Below are 26847 nucleotides of genomic sequence, written 5' to 3'. Positions count from 1 at the left end.
CCAGAGCTGCTCCCAGCCTGGGGCAGGGCTGGTTCCTTGGGAGCTGGGACAGCTGAAATCCTGGCTCAGCTGTGCTTCCAAATCCAGTGTTCCAAATCCAGGAGCTGCCCATAAAACAGCACCACTGGGAAGGGAGAGGGAGGGAAAAGCAGGAAAAGAGGCCCGAGCCTGGAAGGAGGTTAATAAGTTTAATTCTGATCATGGTTCATAGAACCAATAAATGCATCAGTGGAAACAAACTGCAGCAAAGTTGCAATACTGCCTAAAATTCAAATTCAAGTTCAGACTTGCACATTCCCCTTGTCCCCTTCTAGGGGCCCTGGGAGAGGTGCTGAGGCCTCGAGCTCTCCCACAGCACCTGTGCTGGGCAGGACTCCCTGGGCTCCCCCTGGAACAGAGGAAGAATCCTTAAATAAGAGGCTCCACAAAGTAAACTTTGATATTTACAATCTGTGGGGATCCAGGAGGGTTTGTCCCCTGTCACGTGTGGGTTTTGGGTTACAGTCCTTTTTACTGGGTCTTCAAAGCAAAGGCAATGCTTGAATTCTTCAACAAAACCCAGAGACTGAAGTTGCTGGAGGAAAGAATTTGCTGTAAACAACCCCAGCTGTGCTCACCCTGCACACGGGGAGGAGCTGTGGGACCAGGGCTGGGCAAACCTTTGGCATACCTTCCCCATACTCACACAAAATGTCATGAAAATATGAAAAAGCACAAGAGAAAAACCTCCCATTTTCAAGCAATTAATGAAGAAAAAGCAGGAACACCGTGGCATTCCACTTCAGGCAAGCAGTTCTGGCTCCCTACAGGGAGAGGGAGCAGCACAAAGTTTGGGTGAAACAAAACCCAACTTCTGCTGCCCTGGGCAGTTCCCAGTGTTTTCCTTGTGGGACCAGGGCTGGCAGGTGGTGCTGGTGCCCCATCCCAGTCCCTCAGCCCTGCTGAGATTCCACCCAGTGTGGAAAACCCCACAGCTCCTTCCTCAGCAGCCACTGGGGAACTCAGGCACACAAAGCTCTGAGGACAAGGTGCATCCCAAAAAACACCCAGGTCATCTCCTTCTGAGACTGAACCAACCTCACTCAACCCATTCTTTGATAGGAAACTTTAAACAGTGCTTTGTGAGGAATTAATTCCAGCATCAATAAAGCCAAACATTGTGGGATTAAGTGGGAATGAACTGGACTAAGTCTCATACACTGCATCCATCTCTACACAAGGAATTACTGGTGGAAAAGGGAATCTGAAGGAATTTCTGAACTATCTTGGCCCTGTTCTTGTGGGAATAGTGAGCTGTGTGCCCTCACTCCACAGTGGGAAATCCCATCTCTGTTTCCAGGTGAAGCAGCCCTGCTCTCCCAGCAGAGCCCCGACCCTCCTGCCACCCCTGTCCTGTCCCTGCCCAGGTGCTGAAGTGACCACCCTGCCCCTGCTGTGGCCCCTGGTGAGCACAGCTGGGCAAAAACACAACAAGGAAGAACGAAAGAAGCAGAAACCCCAACGTGGACCATCTCCAGATGTCACCACAAAAGCTGGAGGCTGAAAGCCACCCACAGATGGGGAGACACGGGGTGTCCCCCTGGCATCTGACCCGGTGCTGGTGGGCTGACCATGCCCTGGCTCAGTGCAGCACTCCCAGGCCAGAACAGAGCAAACTCCCCCTCCTTCCTCCCATCTGTGTCAGCCAGGCCCCCTCCCTCCCTCTCCCCAGTCCTCTGCGGTCACAGCTGGTTTCAGTCCTGGAGTTGGACCCGTTTGGCAGCGAAATGACCAAACCTGCCCTGCTGGTGCTGTCCCTGTCCCCGCAGCGCCCTCAGAGCTGGAACAGGGGGTTGTACTTCCTGATCTCCTGCAGGAGGCTAGCCTTGTCCATGTTGGCTTCTGCCAGGGCCAGTTTCATGCTCTGCAGCTCCCTTTGCAACTCTGGCACTTGCTTGAGCTACAAGAGACAATCAGAGAACAAGGCAGGAGTCCTCGAGGTCCACACTGAGCTGCTCCAAGGAAAAGCAAAGCAGGAGCTTTTGGGGTGAATTACACAGTGAGACACAACCACACTGACAGAACTCCTCGTTTTGGGAACCTCTCAATTCGTGTTTTTCTAACAAGGAACTGGACAAAGTGGGGAAGATGGAGCCAATGAGGAAACAATCCCCAACCAGATTCTGAAAGGGAACAAGTGAGTTCATGCTGGGCAAGGTGCCCTCACTCCTCGAAACACTCAGAGGAGGCACAGGCTGCTCCTTGGGGCACTCCCTTCCTGCAGCTCACCACACCTGCCCAGGACTCCAAACACACAAAGGCAAAAGAGAACTGCCAGCTCTCTGTCGTCCAGACAGCAACAGGCAGCAGTGACTCACCTGCAGCCCACGTGCTCCTGCTGCTGGGGCTGCTGAGACAGACTCTGATGGGGCCTTCTGCTCCTCTGGGACTGACACAGGTTTTTCCTGTTCCACTGAGGCCTCCCCCTGGGAAGCTGGAAAGCAACAGAACCCACTCAGGTGTGGACATTGACACAACATTCAGGGCTCTCAGGACAAAAAAATAATTTCTGTCCTTCTTCCCCCCCTCCCCCTTTTTTACACAGGGGAATAAAATTCTTCTTCCCCTTTTAAAATGGAGAAACTAAAAGGTAATAATGGAGAAACTAAAAGGTAATAATGGAGAAACTAAAAGGTAATAATGGCTCCTGGCTGTGCATGCTTAAGGAAATATCAGACATGAATTCTCACACCAGGGAACAGAGGCAGGGACTGCTCCCACAACAGGAAACACACACAGGGACTGCTCCCACTCACAGCCCATCCTTCCCAGCAGCAACCAGTGCATCCCAGTCTCCTCCAGCACAGCCTGGGGGTGCAGAGGGACAGTAAAAGCAGGATATTACTGACCTGTGAGATAAAAGACGCCGTCGTCCCTGCGCCTCACCACGACGTGATCCATTGCCAAGGTGATGGGGACAGGGCCAGGGGAGGTGGGGTACACTGGGGGACTGTCATCCTGGAGAAACATGAGGCAGAGAAGGGATGAGCAGCTGTGACAGCTCTGGAAAGGACTTCCCTGGCCTGCAGCCTCCTCAGGAGCAGCATTCCCAACCAGCAGGGAGTGAGTCCACCCCAGGGAAACGCCTGGCTTTATGTACTGGGTGTACAGGTACACCCTTCCCTTGTGCTCCTCATTCATCCCTAGGGCAGCTTTTAGAAGCAAAACCAAACAGTCCCAAGAGCAGAGAAGCTCCACAGAAGCCCCAGCAATCCCCCATCGCCCCTTCCCAAGTGGAACCCTGCAAGCGAGCTCAGCCCTGGGGGGAATCTCTCACCTTCAACGTGATTTTGGCATCCACCACCTCTATCTCCATGGGGATCACCTCTGGGATGATTTCATCCTCGAGGAAGGGTCCCAGGCTGGTGAGGCAGGACATGCAGAGCTCTGTGCAGCAGCCGTGCAGCAGCAGCCGCAGGAAGCCGTTGCGCTCGGCCAGCGGCGAGCGGGCGGCGGCGCTCGGCCCCGACTCCAGGCGCAGGCACACCTCAGGACACTGCCTGGGCCCGGGGCTCGAGGGCTGCTCCATCCCTGGGGCTCCTAGAGCTGGGGCAGAGAGAGCTCGCTGCACAATGGTTCACCTGTGATCACCTGTGATCAGGTATCAGCTCAGAAAGGGCATCACGGAAAGCCCGGTTCAGTCCAAAAGCAGCCAGGTGACCCTCCAGAGCTGCTGCAACTCTGCCCCTTAGAACTGTCCCAGCTGCCCTCCAGTGTCCCAGCTCTGCCTCCACAGCTGCCCCAGTGCCCTGGTTCACTCTCCAGAGCTGAGCAGCCTCTCCTCATCCCTCTGCTCCACCATGGCCACTGGCAGGACTGGGAAAGGCAGGATCAACAGCCTGGGAACTGCTCACACTTTCACTTGAGGTTTGGGGTTGAAGCTGCTTTTGGTTTTGTTTGGGTTACATTTTTTGGGGTGTTGGGGGGATAGTTGATTGTTTTTAGGTTTGGCTTGGTTTCTTTTTTAAATTCAAATTTAGGGGAAGTACTGTAGATCGAAAGCATTTTTCTCAGAGCAGGAATAACTTTGCAGGTTCCCTAGACAGCTTTATTCACTCTTTTAATTCATTTCATACATCCTAGCAGCAATTTAAAAAACCCCAATCAATGATTACTAGGTACCACAGAGCCTGACTGTGTAAGCACTTGAGAAACATCTTTCAAATGCCAGATCAGAACCCTCACACATGAGTTGTGTTCAATCCTAACCACCCCAAACACTGAGGCCCCAGTTAATGGAATATTCCCTGAGGGGGGCTGGTATAAATTCCAGTTCTAACAGTGCAGCTGAGCCCCAGAGCAGCATCTTACCCACGTAGCCACGCAGGAACTGCCACATGCCAACGTTGTTCAGCTGCTCCGGAACCACGCTCATCACTTGTAAAGCCACAGACAAATCATCTCCTTGTACCTCTACTGCACAGTTCACATCTTTCATCTTCAGCACGAGCACAGACACCTGAAACAGCCACCAAGAGTTGGTTACAGCAAACACCTCGACTGCAGAGCCCCTCAGGGACAGAACCCCAGTGCCAGGCACTGACCAGCTGCAGACTGGGGTCTTCACTCTGGGACGTGGAGCTGTTCACCTCAGGGGACACTCCGCCCTCCTCCTCTGGCACCAGGCTGCTTCTGCTGCCCAGGTCGCTGTGGGCCTGGGGAAGCTGCCCTGAAGGAAGAGGGTCCAGGCTGGGCTCTGAAATGGAAGTAACAATAACTCAGTTCCATTTCTTTTGCTGGAAGTCCTGACACCAGCATCTGCCTGAATCTCTGGCCTCTCTGGAGGCACCATCCTCTGAAGAGCCCTCTCCAGCTCCTCAGATGAGTTTAAGCAACACAGGGTTAAAGATGTCCAGAGTACCCAATATCCAACCAGCCCTTCCTAAATGCTCTGTGCCACCAGCACATCACAGCCCCTACAGCCCTCAGGAAACCACTGGGACATACAGGGTCACCCCACACTGATTTATTTACCCTCCTCATCTCAAAGAAAAGGCACCTACAAAAGCAGAAAGAGCCACCGTGAGGCAACTCCTTAAAACTTTCAAAAACAAGGAGCAGCAGAAGTGATTCCATAGGAACACAGCATGGATGTGCTGCCTGTGGCACAAAGATATCACCCCTGTGAGATGAGCGTGGGGAGAGGAAGAGCCAAGGGCTTTACCAGAGTCTGTGAGCATCACGAAGCCATCACTGCCATCGCTGTCCACGGACAGCCCGTCCTCAGGGCCACTGCCATCCACGGATGTGGTGTCAAAGGAGTGCTGGGACGAGGTTCTCTTCATGGAGAAGAAACGCATCCGGCCACTGCCCGCCCCGCCCGGGGTCACTGCTGCCTCCTCTGCTCGGGGTACAGAATCCCTACAGAAAAAATAACAAAAACCAGTGGTAAAGGCTACAGGCAGGCAGCTGAGCCTGCAGATTATCTCAGTGTTGGGTTGGTCTTTGACCACTTGCAGGTCAGACTTCAGTATCCCCAGAACAGCCCCAAGAGATGAACACTTGACCAACCTCCAATAAAAATACAATGGAAAGAAAGGGAACAGCCGGCCTCTGTCTCCCCCTCCTGCAGCCTGGCCTGCTCACCTGGCTGGGGGCAGCGACAGCATCCTCTGCATGGTGGAGGTCATCTTGTCCCGGCTCAGGCTCAGGGCATCCTTGGTGAAGGACATGGCCTCCTTGGTGAGGTCCATGGTGGCGTGCAGAGCTTCCTTGGTGGCGTCCTTGGTGATGTGCAGTGCACTGGACAGCTCCACCTCGATGTTCCGCAGCGGGATGAGCTCTGCCTGGCCATTGAGGGCAACGCCGCCTCTGCCCGAGGGCTGCGTGTCCGAGGCTGGGCTGGAAGGGAGAGCAGGGGGGCTCTGAGGGTGGCTGCTGGTCTCTGCTGGTCTCTCTGCAGCCAGGGCTTCCACAGCTTCGTGGGCTTCCTCTACCAAGCCTTTCTCCTCTGCGCCCTTACCGCGGGGAGCTGCGCTCAGGGCTCCGTCGCTGGCGGATCTTGGGAGCCTCTCTGGAGGGACACTGGCTGCAGTGTCCTGGGTCCCGCTGTCCTCTGGGAGCTCTGAGCTGCTGCCTAGGCCCTTCTCTGAACTGCTCTCTGATTTCAGCTCCTTCTCCTCAGCTGCCAGCCCCTCCTTGCTGTCTGAGGGCGAGAGCTCTGACTCGATCAGGCTGGTTGTGTCCGAGTCCAGGGACCTGGGTTCCACGACAGACCCTGGAGCAGGGGACATGAGCAGGGCCACCTCAGCACTGTGGAACAGAACTCCCACACAGGCAGACATGGGATCTAAAGGAGACCCCGTCATTTCCTGGGTATCTTGGGCCAGCTGCTCCTGTAGTGTTTGCAGAACTTCCTTCATCCTGAGCAGCACCAAGTACTGGTAGTGGTTGAGCCGAACTTTGACATGGACAGAGGAGGACATGAGCACGTGGATATCAGCAGAGGATTCCAGCTCTTTACTGTCCACTCCATCATCAGCTTCACAGTCAGACTCTCCCAAGACATCCATCGTGTCTGGAGCCTTATAGATACTCTTCAGATCCTGGTCAGTCTTTGATCTTTGACAAACACCGTGTTCTCTGGAGAGGTTCACATTCTTGGAGTGGTTGCTGAAGCTGGCAGAAGGTTTGATTTTCACCTCAGAGGTGGCCAGCTCCTGTCGTTTAGATATCTGAGCTTGCCCCCACCTCTTGGGCAGGCACGCCCATACGGAAAGGGGAAAAGGATCAACAAAGCTAAGGGCTCTGCCCTTGGAGCTTTCAGCCCCCTCAAAGCCCAGGGAGAGCTCACTGAAATTCACAGACCACAGATCCTCAGCGGCAGAGGTTTTGTGGGGTGGCCTGTCCTCCACGCGGTACGCGTGCCGCAGGAACAGCGTGTGCAGGAGGCTGAACCTGTCCTGCCCCCGCGGGAACTCGGCGTGGCTGGAGTGGAAGAACTCTGCCCCCGCAAACTGACGGAAGAGACCCTGCAGGTCCTGGCAGCTGCAGGAGGGAGCGTGGCGGGTGTTGGTGGCCGTCACCTCCGACGTGCAAACACACAGGGCCCGCGGCCGGTCCCGGTGGTCCGTGACTTTCTTATCCACGGGGATGCTGAGCTGCAGAGGGGAGAGAGACAAGGCACGAGGTGAGAAAGGAATAGGGGAGAGACACAACAAGGCACAGGGTGAGAAAGGAATAGGGCAGAGAGACACAACAAGGCACGAGGTGAAAAAGGAATAGGGCAGAGAGACACAACAAGGCACGAGGTGAAAAAGGAATAGGGCAGAGAGACACGACAAGGCACGAGGTGAAAAAGGAATAGGGCAGAGAGACACAACAAGGCACGAGGTGAGAAAGGAATAGGGCAGAGGTTTGTTCTGGATGAGGACAGAACCAGCTTTAGCACCCACAGACCAAACAAAACCAACACAAGTGGCAGACAGAGCTCAGTCAGGAAGGCAGCGGGTTTGTCTCCTCATTATGCACTCCAGCTATGTCCTGGCTCATGTTCCTTTCACTGAGGACTGGGAAAAGAAGGAAAACAATGTTACCTTCAGCCTGAAGCCGTCCAGCCGGACATCCACGTGCTCATCCCGCTTGCCTGAGTCCTCCAGCTTGTAGATGGCTTTGAACTGCTCCAGGCTGCGACACAGATCCAGGCAGAAGAGGTTTATCCAGAGCACACTTGGTGTGTCCAGGGTGAGCATCAGGCCGTTCAGCTGCATGTACAGGTTTGGGCATGGAACTAGAAGGAAACATTAATATGAGGAAAGGCCCCTAGGGTGCAGAACCTGCACTGACAGCACCAATGCAGGGGCTTCACCACCCCTGGGAGACACATCTTGGAGGGGGAGCAGCTGTAGTGCACCCAGAGGAATGAGGTGACCCACTGGGACAGCACCCACAACACCCCATGGCCCTGCTCCAGGGCTCTCAGTAAGGCTGAACCCCAGGAACTGGCCAAACAATTCCTGCAAGCACAGCTCTGCTTGCACATTGTGCACAAACTCCATCCCACCCTCCCACAGGCAAAGAAATAGGATGGCAAACCTAAGAAAACTAAACAACAACAGACAGAGAATATCTAACAGGGTTAACACATCCAGACCATTGACAGCTCTTTAAGAAACTTGTGAAAGAAGGTGCTAACCTTGATGTATTACCTGGAAAGTCCTGATTGTCCGGGAAGTAATATTCTGTGAATTCAATATGGATTGCAGAGACCTGCTCAGGGAGTTTGAAGATTTTTCTACTACAGGAAAGCAAGGTGGAGGGTTTCTTACTTTGCTGCCCAGCTGTAGAGACCTGAAAACAGAATGAGATGCAGTTGTGCAGAACTCAGACTTGGCAAACCCAAGTGTCCCAGTGACCCCGCAGTTGCCTGTATTCAATCCACCTCATTTACACATCAAACACACTGCTTTCAAGTAAAAACATAATTTCCTTCTACCTGCTGATATTGCCAGCTCCTCTCCTTTGAGGGAATTTAGTTCTTTGTGTCTCCTGTCACTGCTAGTAAGAGCTGTGACAAGCAGAATTAGGTGATATGAGCAAACAGAACAGAAAGAGAAACTGTTACAGCTGTCTGCAAGATCAGCAGCACCTTGGCAAGTCCATCATAATATTTGGTGCTGCAAAGAGTAAAACCAGCTCTTGGATGGATACAGGGCACATGAATGCAGGGCCTGAACCAGGGCAGAAAGCCTGAGGTGAGACTTAGCTCCCTCTCTCAAAAATCCACATCCTCACTGACTTCTCAAGGGCATGGAATGTTTCACACTGGGCCTGCCTAATGCTTGGTGTGAGCTTGGATGGGAACAGAGGGCAGAAATCTGTGGTTATGGAGTTCCCTCTGAACATGAAAACCATCAGCAATTCGGTCTTGGGTTGAAAGTTTCACAGGCAACATCACAACAGCATTTAGGTTTTCTGGGCAGCATTTTGGACGTCGTAGGATTTGAGTGATTCTTCAAATCATATCCCGAACCATGTATTGAATCCCATAATTCCCTTTTTACAGTGCCATTCCCACCTGCAGACGGTGCTGAGGTCCCTACCTGGTGCACATCCAGGTCATCCACCCTCACCACCACGCAGCTGGAGCGCAGGCGGTGCCAGGGCGGGTGCCGGAGCCGCGGGAGACTCGTGGGGGGAGCCCGGCCCTTCTCGGGGCTCTGGGGAGGCTCTGTGGGGACAGAACCAGCAGGGTTTGAGTCACCTTTGCACCATCAGCACCCTCACTCTGTGCTTCCTGAGCAGAGCTAACAGCCCCAGAATTAGAAATGGATGAACACGGCTGGGCAGGAGAAATGCTCAGGACTTTTGAAGGAAGAGCACTGTGAAAGGTGAGTCTGTTCTGTGGCAAGAGAACACACTCCTAAGCCAGGGCTTAAGTATGTAATTTCATCCTTGTATCTTATGGAGAAACTCAACAATAATCCACTGCAGCCTCTCCATCCTTGCTGCAGTGCTCTCCCAGACACTTCCCTTTGCCATTACATCTATGATTTTTAGAGTGCTATGCATTCCTGCACCAACAAATCAGCCTGCTCAGCTGGGGACAGGCAACTAAAGATTTTGCTGGATGGTGCAAAACTGGTGCCACCTCCTGCTTCACTGGTTTTATCAAATGCCATTACCTGGTTTCCTTTTGAAAGGGGAAAGTGGAGTCCTGGCAAACACAGGGTCTGTTTCTTCATAAAGCTTCTCCATCTTGCTTTGAAATTCACTGACCAACTTCTTTGCCCACTGTCCTCGAGTCTCCATTGCTTCACTGTACCTCACCCAATGCTTGCAGGCATCTCCTGCAGAGAAACAAACATCCCAGCTTTAAAAATGCAGTTTATTTCTTCCAGTCCAGCCTGCAACCACAGAACAGTTCTTTAAACTCCTTTTTTATCCCCCTCCTCAAGTTGTGAGGCCACAGGCTCCCTACCTGCCCTGTGGAAAGGATAATAATCAAAAGCCATCCTCCTGAAGGTCAGCTGGATGGCACCGCCCAGCATCCCGTGCTTCAAAGCACCTGTGAGGGACAGAGCAGAGGAAACCACGGTCAGCTCTCACCCAGGGGAATTCAGAACCACATTGCTCTGACTGCCACCACAGCCAGGATTAGGAATCTGGACCAAAATCTTGTCCTAGGCAAGCAGAAGGACACCTGAATCAACTGGTGAACAGTTTATACGGTAAGAACCAGGCCTGGAAACTCAAATCCCAAACTGCAAAACCCCAGTGCTTCCCAACCCTCCTCCAGACAGAAAATCACTGCCCCAGCTGTTGTTTTTTGCTCTGCTGGAAGAGAAAACCCTCCTTTGCCCTGACCTGGCTCCCGGGCGTGGCTGTCGTCGCAGATGTGCAGGTCCAGGCGGGAGATGAGCAGGTGGTACGAGGACTCCTTCATGTCGTGCTTGTCGAAGTATTGCCCGATGCTGCTGGCATTGGGGCTGGCCCCAAAGGGCTGAGCCCACGACTGCTGGGCACTGGGAGCAGGGGGGGTGATCTGTGGGAGAGGGACAAGCTCAGGGAGAACTCGGAGAGAGGGAAAACACAGAGGTTATAACGCAGTTAATCAATTCATGCAGATCTTCCAGCCTGTAAGGCATCGGTTTATAGGATTGAATTAGGATCCCAAAAGGATCTGGATCCTTTCCTGTGCTCTCATGAGCAAAACCCTTTGTCTGTGGCTCTGCCAGCTGCATGCACTTCTCCTGGAAGATGTTTTAAGATTTCTGGGCAAAAAGGGCCAAGTATTCTCCCTCCCTCCTGTGCAAGCTCACTATACTATGTGTGCATCCCTGCTTCCCTGGAGCTTCCAGCTCCAGCAGAAATATTCCTCTTCCCTCATCCCTGACTTGGAAAATGTATTTTATTGGCAATGAAGCTTTGGTCACCTCACTGCCCCACAGCAGCCCACAGCCCACATGACACTGATCTGACAGGAGCTCCCATCAAAGAAAATGCTGTGAATATGAAACAAACAGAAACTCTCCTTTTCCCTGGCAAACCAACATCAAACTCACTCACCTGTATGGATTCTGGTGCCAGGCTTTTCCTCTGCTGAGCAGATTTCTCCATGGCTTCACTCAGAGACTCAGCATACTTCATCATTGCCTTCAGCTGAGAGTCTGTCAGCACCCAGAGCAGGTCATCCAGCAGAAACATCAGCTTGGAGGCCACCACGTTGCAATCTTTGGTCTGAAACAGCAAGGAAGGAGTTAGGGACTTCAAAAATTGCCTCCACAGACACAGAGTGAGAAGCACAGAAGGAGAAAGAAGGGAGGCTGCTATGAAACTCCTCTGAGAGATGTTATCTGGTGCATGTCCACAGCACCTCCTCTCACATGGAAAGTAGTCAAAGCCACCTCCTCCTTAGGAGACAAATTGCTCACTGTTTAATTCTTTTTTTTAATTCATCACACTTCCACTGACAGCTAAAAATCAGGCTGCCAGGCTTTCAGCTCCTAGTAAGGAGATGACAGCTCTCCTTGGGATGTTCAAATGGATTGAAAAACTCACTCCATCCACGAGATCCTCCCCTGGGAAAGAAACTGCTTTGACATTTGGTAAGAACACAGCTGTCTCTGACAGAAAACATGGAGAGATACATCAGTTTGGAGAGATAACATTTCTGAAGGGAGAGAAGGGCTGCTGAGGACTGTGGGAGGAAATATGCATCATCTCTGCACCAGGCAGTGAGACCACATCCTGCAAGGCATGGAGGAAACTCTCACCCTTCTCTTGAGAGAGATCTGGATCCTCCCCTGGTTGGTGATGAGTCTCAGAGGAGTAGAGACAGGATCCTGATCACCATTGTCCGTGGCATCTGCCTCTATCCGCAGGGTCTGCCACGTGAGCTCCTTGAACGTCAGAACCTGCCCAGGAAGAGAAAAACACCAAAATGCAGAGATTTTCACAACTTCAAGTGAAGGAGTATCTCCGTGATGGTAGAGTTGGCAACAAAGTATTTCTATAAGCAAAGTAGCAGGGGTAGCACGTCCTTTGTTGTGAGGGCCTTGCTTGTGCTGCTGGGCAAAGCTAAAGCAGGCCAGGAGAGCAAGAACTGAGGAACAGAGAGAGAGAAAGAGAAGAGGGAAGAGAGAAGGGAAAAGAGCAGGGGAAAGGGAAGAGGGGATAAGAGGAAAGAGAGGAAGACAAAAGAGAGGACAGGATAAGAGAGGGAGGTTCTGAATACTATACATTAAATATCTTTCCAGTTTGAATAGTCTGTGCTGGACCAACCAATCTAATACAAGATAACAACATTTACATACAGCTAATAGAAATGTCCCATTACCTAAGGCAAGCAGAAGGGGATTGTTTAATCAAGGGAGCTGGCCCTCAGCTTAGCAGGAGTATATTGTTTAATCAAGGGGGCTGGCCCTCAGCTTAGCACAAGCTGATGGCTCTGTACCCTACACCCTAAATTTCAAAGCTTGCTTTCATTTCTATCTTGCTTGTTGAACTCAGACTCCCAGAATCTAAACCACCATATTTGCAAGATCTTTCTACTTCATCCTTCCCAACATCCAAGGATTTAAAAAAAACCCCTAACAATGCCAAAACGCTCAGAAGACATGAAATGAAACAAGGAGAAATCATTCATCACACTTTTCTTCTGTATCCCAGCACAAAAGCAAGGCCTCACCTCTCCCCTCTGCGGGTCCGTGATGCGGGTGAGGCGCAGGTCGCTCTGCTGCCAGTTGGGGTTGACACTGTAGCCCTGGAGCTGCCACAGCTCAAAAGAAGCATGAAAAGCCTTGGAGTGAATCTTGATGGTGATGGAATTGACAACAATAAACATCCCCTCCACGACCTTCTCAGCAAAGCCATATTCACTGCAAAGAGAAGATCCCCCCATGTCACAACCAGAGGCCTGGCAGAGGTAAGGCTCGCACAGAGAGGTTTATAACCAACACCAAAGGCACTGAAACCTGCGAGCAGGGAGGCCAGTGGTGAATCAAGGGGAAGAGCAGCCCCCAAACCCCGGCAGGACGGCAGGGAGGAGCTGCAGGGCTCAGGGTCTGACCTCTGTCCGGCAGCAAGAGCGATGGGGGATTGTCCATTGGGCGGCCGAGGCTCCTCACACGTCCTCATCTCCACCTCCACCTTGTCCAGGTACTGCAGAGACAACGTGGGAGCCATGAACGCCACACCGAGCCTCAGGCTCAGCCCAGCAGCCCTGGGGTGACATTCCAGGGCAGGGACAAGCAGCTCTGGAGCCTCAATGCTCCAAGAGTCTCATGTGTTAAAGCTCTCACACCATCAGTGCCCGTGGGTAACCTGAAACCCCAGGAGTGGGGAAAAGAAACAACAAAAACAGGCACAGGGCTGCCCTGGACTCCCCTGAGAGCTCATCTGGCTCCATCCTGCAGTGAAATGAGGGACTTATGCTAAGGGCCTGGAGGATGCAGCTCCAAAGAAAATTTGAGCACTTGATGGTTTCCCTCCCCAGAATTTTTCTCAAATAGAAGAGATTAAAAAAAGTGAGGAAGTAAAGGAAGATAAGAAGAAGGGAGGAAAAAGGGAGAAAGGAAAGAAAGCAAACAAGGGAAGCAACATTACCAGGCAGATTGGGTGTGTTTTCAGCTTTGTCCACTGGATCTGAAATGATAAAGTTGAGGTTTTCAGAGTGATCTTTGCATTGGAAAGTTTCAGAAATTGCAGAAAACCTTCTCAGCCCAAACTTTGAGCCCCATTTCTCTGAGAAATGCCTGCAATGTCTCACTGTATCCAGGTCAAACAGAGACACAGACAAGGGAAAAGACATTCCAGACACCAGATCTACAAACCCAGCTGAGCTTTTGGATCTCATATATCATCAGGAGTAACAGATATTCTGCAGGTCAAATTCTGCTACGGGGAACATTCCTGGCCTTTAAGAGTTTACAACTAACTGCTGCTGTTACTGGAAGTCACACAACTCTTTTGAAGACTGTGCACAAACCAAAAAGCTCCATTTTATTTTCATACAGCAACGTTCACTCTGCAGTTCTTGTAGGAGGGAGAACAAATGTTTGTTACTAAACTGAGCAGATCTGACTCTAAAAACAGAGCACATCAGATGAGTAAGACAAGCTCATTTTTACTGTCACTTGGCAGAGTAGAATCATATTTCTTTTATAGAAAGTCTCTTTCATGTCCTTAAAACTTTTGAGTCCATGTAATGCAACAGTGGTTAGTACCACGTGCAATTAAACAATCTATTTATAACAATGAAAAAACCACTTTTTTTTTTGCTCTAAAAAGCACAAGGAGGAAGAATTTGTAAGAGTTCAGTGTGCAAAGTGCAAATCCATGCACAATCTCAGCGATTCTGCCTGTAAATGGATAACTTTATCCATTTAAAGTTGCCCCTGCTCACCCTGATGGAGGCCTTGTTGCAGTAGACCCGGGTGATGGCGAGCCAGGTGGGCAATTCCAGCACATTCTGCAGCACCTCCTCATCCAGCTCCAGGTTGGTCAGCTGCCCCTGACCCTTCAGCGTGCTCAGGTTGATTTTGTCTGGAGAGAGATTCTTGGTAAACCTACGAGGGAAGAAAGAGGAAACTCAAAAACAGCCCCCAGCAAAGCTGCTGAGACTGCAGGAGCGTTTCAGAGCTATTTTAATACCAGAGTTTGTCTGCTGTTTTGTTAAACCCTTTCTGACATTTTTAAACCCAAGGCAAGTTGGTCGCTTCAGAAAAAAGAAATCTCTACACTTTGACATTTGGAGGATTTTTTTTTGTTTTAAACTAAATTCAGGTTTGAGAAACTGAAAATTTCTTTCTAAAGCTCTGAATCCTGGAAACCAACAAAACTGCCCTAGGACAAAATGAAAGAAAACCAAAGGCAAACTCCAATGGCTCAGCAGTTTTACTCCCCCCAGAATTGCCGTGTCAGCGGGGGAAAGTTTAATTCTCTAGATTGTTTTCACCCAGGAAAGCAAAAGACCATTAATGAATGACTTTTGTGGCTGTCTCTTTTTAACACCACCACTGCAGCCCAGCCGGCTCTCTGGTCAGCAGGGCCAAACAGCAAATTCCCCTCCCAGAGACTGCCCCAGTTCCCTCCTCTGTTTTCTCTGCTTGAAATTCTCCTCCCCAGGGCTGCCAGTGCTTCACCTCCCCTGTGTGAGCTCCTCACATCCCTCATGTGCCCGAGATTTCAGTGTTATGGATGAAACACTTGCAGCAGCTCTGCTCAAGAGCAGAGGATCCTGGTGTGAAATGATTCTCTGACTTCATTAAAACCAGAGTGGCCCCTAAGGAACCAGAGGAGCCAGTTCAGGGGCCAGCAGATCACAGAGGGTGTACAAGTGTGGGCAACACTTCTGCATGTCAGAGAACCCCTCTGTGGCAGCAGAACCCTCCTGTCTCCAGCAAACCTCACTCCTGAGCAGGAGCTGCCACCACGGGAGCAGGGGGCTGCACTCCAACGTCACTGGATTCAAACTTCAAGAATTCCTGCCAGACAACTTTCCCACCACTGAATCCAGGGCTTATTTCACACATTCCTCCACGCCAATGCTAATTCTCATTCTGTACAGTGGTGCAGAAAGGGGGATGGAAAGAAAGCCCCTATTGTCAGCAGGCTCCAGTCACACGGTGCCCTGCTCGCTCTGCCCCTGCACCCACAGCGTGGGGGCTGCTCTGGGAGAGGCATGAGGGGCTTCTGGAACAGCCACAGCTCCAGGAGGAGAGGGGAGAGGCATGAGGGGCTTCTGGAACAGCCACAGCTCCAGGAGGAGAGGGGAGAGGCATGAGGGGCTTCTGGAACAGCCACAGCTCCAGGAGGAGAGGAGGAACCAGGCCCACACTGCCAGGATCAGCTGCTGCAGGAGCTCGAGTGTAGCACAGACCTGGCTGAGGCACTGGGGCAGCAGCTGAGCCATCAGCCCAGGGCTTGCAGGGGCAAAAGGGCCTTTCCAAAGCAAAAATTTTGCTGGAAGAGAAAGTCTGACAGATGTGTGAGATGCTGGTGTCAAGCCTGTGTTGTTGGTGTCACACTGCTGGCAGGGCAGGGCAGGGCAGCACACAGCTGTGAGTTTGCCCAGTGCTGCTCCTCCCCTGCAGACAGCTCCTGTGCCCTGCTGTCCCCTCCCTGAGCCCAAGGGACACGCTGACAGCTCACCCCGAGTTTACAACACCTGCCAGGCTGCACATTCCCTTCTAACTTGTCACTGCCTTCAACCAAAGGCTTCTTGTTTGAACACGCCCAGGGAGGTGGCTGAGGTTAACCTGGCTTCCAGTATCCGCACCAAGAAATTGAAAATTGCAGAGTGTGTTCCAACAGCTGCTCCACAGGCAGGGAGCACTGAGAATCCAAATCATTTGGGCCTGGAGTCCTGTTGTGAGCACCCACAAACCCAGACACGGCTGAAAATCAGAGCAAACACCTCCAGAAGCAATCCAGGAGCAGCCTTGTGTTGTGTCAGAGAACCAGCTCTGCTGAAAGCTGATGTCACCGTGTCCACTTGGGATTGGATGCTAAGAATAAACCAAACACAACACGGCCAGGTAGGTAATGCCCAGCATTTAATCTTGCAAGCTGGCACGGGCAGTGATCAGCCCCCACAGGCTGAGCTTTCTCACACCTGCACTGAAGGATCATCCCCGGGCTGGGAGCATCATCCCAGGATAAGAGTGCTCAGAGGGGAAGCTGCTTTCAGCTAATGCAGAGGAAAAGTACAAGTGTTGCCTGTAATTCTACACTGCCAAGTCTCTAAAAGGGGTGGAATGATGCTTAAGCTTTTTATACAGTTTTTATGTATTTGTAGCTTTGTAGATTGCTAATGCATGGCTGTAGCTCCAGTAGTTTTCCTACTCTTTTCCCCTAGATTTTAGAACCATAGGCTGACCTTTTAAACACATTCCTGAAATACTGCTTAGTCTTATTCCAAAGAGGGGACCTACAATAAGGCATAATGAGAAGAGAGGCAGAGAACTCCTTGGACCAACTCCAAGGGGCTGACCCAGAGGTGGATTACTGGGGCAACTGAATCTCCTATTGGATGTACCTGTTAGATATCCTAAATAATTAATATTATAAAATTGTAGAAATTTAATTCCAGGTGTTCCCATCACCACCGGGACACCTGGAAGCTTCCAAATAAAGGTCTGCTTTTTACTTTACTATTCTAACACAAGGGGTTTTTGTTTTTTTCTTTTGGTTATAAGCAACACAAACACACATCTGAACCAGGGCATCACCTTCCTTTGTGTGTGGGTGTATCAAAAATACCATCACGCCGTGGAAGAAGCAAGGCTGTGAAACAGGACACAGTGTAGAGTGAGGTATGAAACTTGACCCAGCCAAACCAAGCCACTCTTTATCAGCATCTCCAGGGAAAGGCTGCAGAGATCCTGCTGAGCAGGTACCAAAAACACCTACCAGGCTCCAAAAGTCCTTTCATGAGGCATTCCAGAGGCACCAAAATGTGCCATTCCACCCCCAAAGCAGAGCTTACAGACCCCACCCATGATGGGACAACAGAAGCTGGAGGTTTCGGAAAAAAATCTCAAATGGAAACAGATTCTTTCTTTTAAACCACAGCCCAAATTTCTCAGGGTGTGCTGCCCATTGTCAAACCCTGCTCTCAGCTGCTGCCCTGTACAGGAATCCCAGACCTTCCACTGGAATAAACTCCACACTTGAGCCACTTCAGCACCCACTGTCACACAGGAGTGCTCAGGTGGGAGCTCCTGAGAACACAGAGCTCACAGAGCCAGGTCTCTGCTGCTGCCCCAAAGGAGCTGCTTTGTGCCAGGGGAGGAACAGCAGCGAGAGCAGAACGTGTCAGATGTTTGCTGGCAAGCTCTCCCCATTCACACTCACCCACAGCAACGTCCTTGGCAGCACAGGCTGCTGGCTGAGGGAAAACTGAATGAAAATGGTGCCTATTGGAAAACTGACACGGGAGGACATTTGCACTTTTTTTTTTTCTTTTTTTTTTGCAGCTCCATCAAAGTCAAGCAGAGCTAAGCCAGTAAACTCACAGGGCAGCACTCCTTTTGAGCCTGCTGGGATTACTCTGACAAAAGTCAACCCTGAAAATCTATTTGCTCAATCATCGCCTTGAATATATATCAAAACATGATGTCACTACTGAAAACAACTGCCCAGTTCTTCAGCCCGCATATCCAGAGGCCACAAACTCGCTGATTGCAAGAGGAATTTGCGTAAATCTGACTGCTGGCCCAAAGCCAGGCTAGAATCATAAATACATTTATGTTCACATTTGTAGCAGTCTCGCCACACTGTCTCCACCTGAGCAAATGCATGGACAGATAATGTCAGAAGACATCTGAAATCATAAAACTTCTCCTCAGATCCCTGTCTCACTACCCTGCTGCCACATGGATCAGGAACCTTCTTCTCAAATACTCAATTTCTGCCTCAGCCTCCTCCCTGCAGTCATCACTGGCTGTTGTACACAGCCACCACCCCCAGCTCCACACCAGCATTTCTATTAATACCTTTGTCACTATAACTATTGTATGGGAGAGATAATTAGCTGTACACCAGTGACCTTGATTTTGCTTAATGACAAGCAAAATCTCTTGGCAGAAGGAAGTGCCTGGCTGGTGACACCAGCCACAGCTGCAGGGAGCAGCTGGAAAGTCCCTCCAAACAAAGGTAAGGCAGAAAGGAGGAACTGATCAGCTCAGTGGGAAAACCAGCCCAGGAACCAGTGGGGTTTTTACCTCCACAAGAGTCACAGCAAGGGAAGAGATGGGGATTTTCTGCTTTGATTTGGAATACAAATATGTGATTTGAGCAACTATGACAGGAATTGGACACTGGGGAAAAAAACCCAACAACTGTATTCTGACCAAAGCAGATTTGCTGCTTCCCAAAAAATCTTTTCAAGTTTTGCTTGGTCTGGTTTTCGGGGCATTTAGTGGGATTTCCATCTTTCTTGGGAAGATCTTCTACAATCCAAAAATCTCTGTGATGTGACATTTCACCTCAAATTGAAACCTCTTACCTCAGAAGCCAAAGAGCATGTTTACTAGAACAAAAGGTTCATGGCTGCTAAAAGGAAAGGTCAGTGACTTTCCAAAGCAGGGCTGCTCTCAAGGAAGGCAGCAGAAGAAGCTTTAAGTGCAATACACATGACTGAGGATGAACTTAAAAATAATTTTGGAGGAAATAAAACTGGGCAAGTGATCAAAACTTCTGTAAAAAGGGGAAAAAATAGCTGCCTCGAAGACGCACAGGAAGAACTAAAAGTTTTTTCAGGAATAAAAGTCATTTTACCTCCTCAAACTTTCAGTGTTGGCAGGGACCACTCTGTCTGAGAGTGGGCACAGAGCTGCTCTGTGGAGTTGCACAGGAGGAAGAGAAACTTGCTGAATTAGCAGAGGATGGGACTAATTATTGCACAGTGTAAGACGGAATTGGTATCACACCCTCTTAGCACAAAGCCATTTAGAGTTTAAGGGAATCCCATCAACACCAAACTGCCCGATTGTTAAAAAGACACAAAGCACCACATTTATAAACATCTCATCACCTGACACAGCTCTGTGTACCCCAGATATCCTGGGAGGCAGCAACACCTCCCCAAGGCTGAGAAATTCACCCTGCTTGGGTTACAGGGCAAACAGTTTCCACTGAAGGTACCAGCCTGTCCCACGCTCCTTATCAGGGTGGATTTAGGCACATCTGGTGTCCCTGGACACACGTGCCACTGCTGGTGGCTTTCCATTATCAGCTTTCTGTTTTTCCAGCCTGCAACTGCATTGAATGAAAGGCTGGGCTGCTCAGCCACCCTAAACCAAACACAAAACATCCTGGTAAGGAATCAGTTCTGGCTCTGTGTTACCTCCTGCAACACACCGAGCCTAAGGGAGGTTTGGGAAAATTCAGTTCAGAGTTAAAGTGGCAGGGAGAAAAATCAGCATTTCAGCAGATCAGGCATGGGATCAGGCAATTACATAGAGCAGAATTCCAGCTCACTCCTCCCCAAAGGCTGCAGCTTCCCTGGGCACCAAGGACACTCAACAAACATTTCACTAGAGCATTCTGAACGCTCAGAGGCTCCTTGTTCCACACCCACCAGCACCTCACTGGGTACTGGGAGCCCTGGAAAGCAAACCAGGAACTCATCTGAGAGGAGAAGTGGCCAGGGCTCTGCCAGGGGCAGAACTCCACCTTCTTTGCTATTTCCAGCTCCCTGCCTGGACACCCAGTAAAGTTTAAATGCCAGCTGCCCCGTGCTGTCAGCAAATCCGGAATGCAAACCCTCGGCACTGGCCAGGGAATTTCCCAAGTCTAATCCTCGAGCAAATAACAGATGAAAGAAAACCAGAAAGGAACCTAATAAACACGAGCACTAGTCCAAAGCTCCGCTTCTTCATCCTCCAATCATTTTCATTTCCAGTGTGCAGAAATTACCAGTTATTACCTAATTCTGACTCAACTGAGCAGCTGCAGGGGACGCAAGGGCTCAGGGAGTCCAGGAGAAATAAGAAGAGCCCCTTTACCAGCCCCCTCCCACCAGTGAGGCTGAAGGGCTCTGGAGAGGTTCCACAGGGTCAGCACAGCCCAGAGCTGCACTGAAGGAGCTCTGGCCACATTTTCCTCCTGAGCTACTCAAGTGTAATTTACCTCTGCTGCAACAAGAGTCTATTTAGCATTCCAGAAACGGCACACACGTGTCTGGAGCCGAGGAGAAGGGGTTGGAAACACTTTGCACCCAGCAGCTCCATAAAAATGATTGCTTGGTTCTCCCAGCAAAGTGCAGCACAACAACCTGACTTTACAAGGGAAGACTTTAGACTCTGTGAAGGGAAAATGCCACGTCCTGTCTGTGTCTGCTCCTTTTTCTCACCCTGTCTTGAACAAAGAAGAGGCAGATGTGTGTTACTTTACCCATAATAGCTTGGGGTTCTGCCTTGCCATCAGTAATTCCTCTCTATTAAAAATTTTAAGAGTAAAAAAAGTCATCAAAATGTACTGGGAAAACAAGGTATTTCCAAATTAAAACACTGAGTTTACATCCAGCCTTCTATGCTTTGCTGGGCACAGCATGTAAGAACTTGGAGACAAAGGCATCACCAGGGGTTTGGTGCTGCACCAGCAGAGCTCCTTCCTCATAAATTGCTTCATAAAGTCCTGCCACAAACTGCTTCATGCCCTGGATCCACCCTGGGCACTGGAGCACCAAAGGAACCATTACCTGGCTGAACAGCATGTGCTGAACCACGGCAGCAGGGCACTGTGCAGATGGAAAAACGTTTTTTATCAGCATTTAACAGCTGGCAGCTCTGTGGTTTTGTGTACTTCCCATCGCTGCAACAGCTATTTTAGGCAAATGATCATCTTAGAGATCATCACAAAAATTTCCCTGATCACCAAAGGAGAATATTAAAGCAGCTAAAGCCAAAACTGCAAAGCTGGTCAGAGGTCTTGCTGCCTAAATCACTCGAGATTCTGTTGCTTCCTCAGGCCATTCCCGGATGCAATTTCTTTGCCTTCCTCCTTGCCCACCATGCTCGCTAAATTGCTTCCAGGTAATTTATAATCGAGGTCAGGAAGCTGGGAGAAGCCTGAAGGGTTGGGAGTAAGCAAATCTCCCTGATTGCTGGTAGCTTTTCCTGGCTCTGAGGGTGTCCCACAGCCCTCGCAAGCTGCATGTGCCACCCTGTGACTGCAGCAAGGGCACAGCTGCAGCGCAGCGCTCGAGCACGCAGCGATGCTGCAGAACACTTCAGGGCAAGGGAGAGGCAAACAGAGCAGGAATTCAGGGTCTGTTCTCTTACAGCAGTGCCCAGACTGCAGCATTTGGGCAAGAAATCTAAGCTGAGGGGGGAAGGCATTCTTTAGACTCAGGGAATTCCCCACACTCCTGTGCTGGGCAAAGGCAGAGCTGGTGACATGGCCTGACTTGCCTGGTGCAAGCCACAGAGCCCATTCCAATGATTCCTGAATGGCACAGAACAAATCCCATCTCCTTGGTGGAAGAACTGCTCTGTCTCATCTGCCCACCTTTTCTGAGGAGAGCCATGGGTCCCCTTGAGACAGCACATCTCATTTCTGCCGTCCTGACCCCAGGGAGTCTCTCACTCCCTGGCAGGACAACCACAGCTGCAAAGGCCTTTCCCTGCCCTGCCTCAGCCTGGGAGCAGCTCTCTGATGGTGGGGATGGACAGGGAGGAGCCCCAGACAGCCCCAAGGCCAGCAGGACACACAGAGCACAGTGCTGGCTCGGGGAGGCAGCTCCCAGCTCTCTGTGCTGGCACAGAAGCGTGGAAGGGATGATGCCAAAGGCATCTTCAGGGCCAGGAAGAGATTCCGAGATGCTCCAACATCCAAGTTAGGAAACAACAGCCCCCAGGAGCCCACGCGCTCCCAGCTCAGCACACGCTGCCACACCCACGCGTCCCTGCTGCCAAAGGGGGCTAGAACAAACTACAGCTACACCATGAGCCTGCCTGCTCTCCACTTACCCATCAGCTCAAACGAGAGAGGGCAGGAGTCAAGGGAACCTCGCCTGGAAAAAGGGATGCAAGGCCTAATCCGTGGGATGGAGGGGCACTCCTCCATTCCTCCTCCACTGAGGAGCAGCACCATTTATGAGGAGCCACACGCTGCTGTTTCTCCTGCCTGAGTACCTGACCTGCCCTGATAAGCACCTCAGTGCTACACCCTGCTCCACTGCTCTGCTCTCTAACAGTATTTTTAATTTCGTTTCTAAGTGCTGTCTCACTTACCTGAAAAGGTGGCTCCATCCTGTGCTGAGGACAGTTTGCCAAATCCACAATCTGCTATCCACTCATTTCTGTGCTGCACATCTGTTACACATCTGCCTGCACCGGCGACGCATGCTCTGCACCCTCCTCTGCAAACAGGTCTCCTTTTCTACACAGGTTTTTTCCTCTCTGGTAACACCTCTGCTGTTGTTAACTCCTCACTCATTTCTCCTTTGCTCCCTTTTCACCCTATTTTCAGAGGTTCCCAAAGTTACTCCTCAGCTGCAGCTCCCTGGGGTCACAGTGAGACACATTTGTGGTCTCCTTCCCCTGTGTTCAGACCTGCCCCCAAACCCCAGTCCAGCTGCTCCTCTGCTGACACCAACTTTTATTTCTTCCCAGCAGGACTGCACATTGCACTTCCTCTGGAAGCCATGCCCTGAGTGCCTGTTACTCCACAAGCTCACAAGTTTCAACACGTGTCCCAAAAGAAAACGTCACAAAGCAGCTGTTACAGGCAGCAGGGGATAAACCTCTCCAACGAAATTAAATAAAAGCCTTTTTGGCAAGGATTTCCACTGCAGTGCTGAGAACTCAAATCCCAAAGTGGCACATGAAGTTGGGCTTGTGGATAAACAGGGCCTCTGTCACACCCTGAGAACACGGATCTGCTGCAGCCACACCAGCACCAGTTAAAACAACAAAAAAAAAAAGACAATGAGAAGAAAGCTACTTTTGAATAAGGCCCAGAAGAGGTAAAGGCAGCTCACTGATTTTATTTTAAAGATGTACCTCCATGAATAGTTACAGGCTGGGGAACACCAGCTCAGAGCCAGCAGGTGATGCCTGGGCAGCTCAGGGAGCCCCTGATGCTGGGTTCCAGTCACTGCCCAGCACCGCAGCCCTGTGCCTGCCTGGAAGCAGCAAGAACTGAAACCACCTCATCTGTTTGCTTTTCCAAGCTAAATATAGGACAAAGGAGTGAAAGGCACAGATGGCGAAAGCTCCGCAAGTTTTTAGGTTCTCCTGCTCCAGGAATTGAAGCTGCTGAAGCACAAAACAAGGCTGAGCCTTCTTAAATACCTTCACAACTGGGCAAAGCTCAGCCGTGACCACCACGGCCACCCCATCACACAGCGAGGTGGGATCACAGGAACAGTCAGGTTAAACCCCTCATTCACATCTCCCTGACCTGGCTGCCTCTCCTGACTGTTTTCTTACAAATTTCCACATAGAAGAGAGACAAAACCACACCCCCGTGCAGAAAGGGCTCCGAGCGGAGACACAACAAAAAGAACAAGGAATTATTTCACATGCAAATGTGAGCAGAAAATAAAGGCAGATTAATCATTCAGTAGCAAAATTCTTCCAGGCAAAAGAGGGTGGCTGAAAGAAAACCCAAAGGGAGGGTGAAGAGGAGGTATTTGGATGAAACAAAACTGGAACAAAAAAACTTAGTATTTTTTATACACCATTAAACTGGGTTCAAATTGCATTTCTGCAAAGATCCACAATCCTTGTGTGAGGGATAGAATCGGATCAATCACCCAAAGTCCAGCTAGCAGGAAAACAGACAGACATGCTGAATGTTTTGGGACTCCTTGTTCTCCCTGGAACCGCCCAAAGGATACCCAGGTGAACATTAAGAACTGTCCCAATCAGAGGGGAAAAGGGGCACTTTGGGTAAGAATATAGAGTAACAGTGGTAAGGAGACACCAAAATGCAAAATTAAGCAAAAGCACCAGCAAAACTGTATTTATGTAAAGAGAGAGAATTGTCCATGAGATCAACACCCAGAGGAGCAGCACCCAGGATAACGCCCAGCTCTGTTTCACCCTCTATCAAGAACTGCTCTCACTCACCTCTCTGTGTATAAAATACTTCAGTGCCTCCCTAGCAGGAGGCTGAATCTGCACTGACCACAACACACCTGTGTGAGGTGAATGAGAGAGAAAGCTCGGGGGCTTGGGATGGCAGGCCTGGCAGAAATCCATTTAAATCAGCACCTAGAGCAGCTCCATCACTCCTCTTTCGGGACAGCACCGAGAGAGCCACAGCACGGGGCAATTGTTGACCCCAAAACAGACCCTGCACTGCTCATTTAGGGTGTGTGGGGTTGCTCTGGGGCTCCAGACACTCCAGGATCCATCTCAGAGGGCTGGGATTCATGGATCACACCAGCACTGACCCCACACAGGTCACTTCAGGCCCCTCTCTGCACCTGAGCGTGTCCAGCAGCAGGGATGGACAGGACCTGCTCAGAAAGCAGAGCACGGGCGCTGTGCAGTGCCGTGCCCTCACCTGCGCCCTCCCAGGCACGGCACCTTGCTGTGCACGCTCCTCTGATCCCGCAGCGATGCCGAGCGAGGCCGTGCCCGCAGCCATGGGGTAACACAGGCAGCCCGTGAGGGGAAACTGAGGCACCGCTATGCGCCCCAGGCCCGCCCCGAGCCCGGGCAGCTGCATTTCCCGGCAGAGCCTCCCGCAGGGAGCCTCACCCGCTTCTCCCCAGCGCCCGCCTGGGATGAACTTCACCGAGAAGGGCGGAATACAACGCCAACACCCCCCAGAGCCGGTGTCACCCCGGGGCTGTTCGTGATCCCCTCCCGCCTCCCGAGCTTCCTCTGCCGCAGCCCAGGGCCGGCACCGCCGGGCACCGACACCGGGACACCGCCGGCCTCGGAGGGCTCTGAGCCCGGGGACGGGCGGCGGGGCCGCTCCGGGCAGGCTGGGCCCGGACACCACAGTGTCCCCGGCCCTCGGACACCCCCCGGCCCTCGGACACCGCCCCCGGCCCTCGGACATCGCCCCCCGGCCCTCGGACACCGCCCCCCGGCCCTCGGACACCCCCCGGCCCTCGGACACCGCCCCCGGCCCTCGGACACCGCCCCCGGCCCTCGGACATCGCCCCCCGGCCCTCGGACACCGCTCCCCGGCCCTCGGACACCGCCCCCGGCCCTCGGACACCCCCCGGCCCTCGGACACCGCCCCCGGCCCTCGGACACCGCCCCCGGCCCTCGGACACCCCACGGCCCTCGGACACCGCTCCCGGCCCTCGGACACCGCCCCCGGCCCTCGGACAGCCCCCGGCCCTCGGACACCGCTCCCCGGCCCTCGGACAGCCCCCGGCCCTCGGACACCCCCCGGCCCTCGGACACCGCTCCCCGGCCCTCGGACACCGCCCCCGGCCCTCGGACACCGCCCGGCCCTCGGACACCGCCCCCCGGCCCTCGGACACCCCCCGGCCCTCGGACATCGCCCCCCGGCCCTCGGACACCCCCCGGCCCTCGGACACCGCCCCCCGGCCCTCGGACACCGCCCCCGGCCCGGCCGCTCCACAGCTCAGCCCCCCGGGTCCCGCAGCTCCCCAAACCCCCGGACTCGGGCCCTCGTCCCCCGCAGCCCCCCGGGAGGAGGAGGCGCAGGATGAGGAGGAGAAGGAGGAAGAGGAGCGGGCGCCTCACCGGGAGAGGTGCTTCAGGATCTGCTTCTTGATGATGCCCGCCATGCCGGGCCGGCGGGTCAGGCCCGCGGGCGGCGGGACCCCATCGCGCACCGCCCGCTCCGCACCGCCCGCCCCCTGCCCGCACCGCCCTCCGCCGGCCCTGCAGCACCGCCCGCCCCCTGCCCGCACCGCCCTCCCCTTCCCCGCACCGCCCGCCCCCTGCCCGCACCGCCCCTCGCCGGCCCTGCAGCACCGCCCGCCCCCTGCCCGCACCGCCCCTCGCCGGCCCTGCAGCACCGCCCGCCCCTTCCCCGCACCGCCCGCCCCTTCCCCGCACCGCCCTCCGCCGGGCCCAGCCCGCCCCGCACCGCCGCAGCCGCGCTCCCGGCGTGTGCGCGGAGGGCGCGGCCACAGTGAGTCCCCGGACGCCCATGGAGCCGCTCCGGGACCCCCACCCGGAGCCCACTTCAGGACCAACCCAGGAGCCCCAGAACCCCACCCCGGGATCCTCCGGGATTCCCCTGCCAGAGCCCACTCCAGGACCAACCCAGGACCCCCTAGGGACCACCCTGGAACTCCCCTCTGGACCCCACTCCAGGACCAACCCCGGATTACCCCCCCCAGACGACCCTGGAGCCGCCCCAGGATCGTCCAGGAGCCCCTTCCCAGGGGTTCCCCCAGGACCCCCATCAGCCCTGAACTTC

General features: G+C 52.6%; 1 protein-coding gene across 2 annotated transcripts; it reads right to left on the bottom strand.

Moving 5' to 3' along the window:
* Window positions 1-115: 115 nt before the first annotated feature.
* On the bottom strand, window positions 116-26317 carry BLTP3A (bridge-like lipid transfer protein family member 3A). 2 transcript variants are annotated; one of them, XM_063418510.1, is made up of 22 exons: window positions 26163-26317; window positions 14384-14546; window positions 13585-13623; window positions 13049-13140; window positions 12668-12857; window positions 11754-11894; window positions 11047-11217; window positions 10345-10522; window positions 9959-10045; window positions 9663-9827; window positions 9081-9208; window positions 8187-8328; window positions 7575-7768; window positions 5626-7139; window positions 5204-5400; window positions 4584-4735; window positions 4351-4498; window positions 3317-3585; window positions 2889-2997; window positions 2358-2473; window positions 1777-1939; window positions 116-388 (listed from the first exon to the last, which is right to left on the bottom strand). In XM_063418510.1, the coding sequence occupies exons 1-21, from the start codon at window positions 26204-26206 to the stop codon at window positions 1814-1816; spliced, it is 4365 nt and encodes a 1454-aa protein (XP_063274580.1). In that variant the 5' UTR covers window positions 26207-26317; the 3' UTR covers window positions 116-388; window positions 1777-1813. The 2 variants fall into 2 exon arrangements, with proteins under 2 accessions (XP_063274580.1, XP_063274579.1); XM_063418509.1 differs by having other exon boundaries at window positions 116-1939.
* Between the last annotated feature and the right edge of the window lie 530 nt (window positions 26318-26847).

Source organism: Prinia subflava, chromosome 23 (assembly GCF_021018805.1).
Source record: "Prinia subflava isolate CZ2003 ecotype Zambia chromosome 23, Cam_Psub_1.2, whole genome shotgun sequence".
Lineage (NCBI taxonomy): Eukaryota > Metazoa > Chordata > Aves > Passeriformes > Cisticolidae > Prinia > Prinia subflava.
The sequence above is the reverse complement of the archived record's forward strand: the minus strand, read 5'-3'. Positions and strand labels throughout refer to the sequence as shown.

Bases quoted from the DNA above. Each gene is read 5' to 3' on its own strand.
- BLTP3A (XM_063418509.1), bottom strand. From the start codon at position 26,206: ATGGCGGGCATCATCAAGAAGCAGATCCTGAAGCACCTCTCCCG. The intron at 10,046-10,344 runs GTCAGGGCAAAG...TGTCCCTCACAG, and splicing joins CAGCCACGCCCGGGAGCCAG to GTGCTTTGAAGCACGGGATG. The intron at 3,586-4,350 runs GTAAGATGCTGC...TCTCTGCCCCAG, and splicing joins GTTCCTGCGTGGCTACGTGG to CTCTAGGAGCCCCAGGGATG.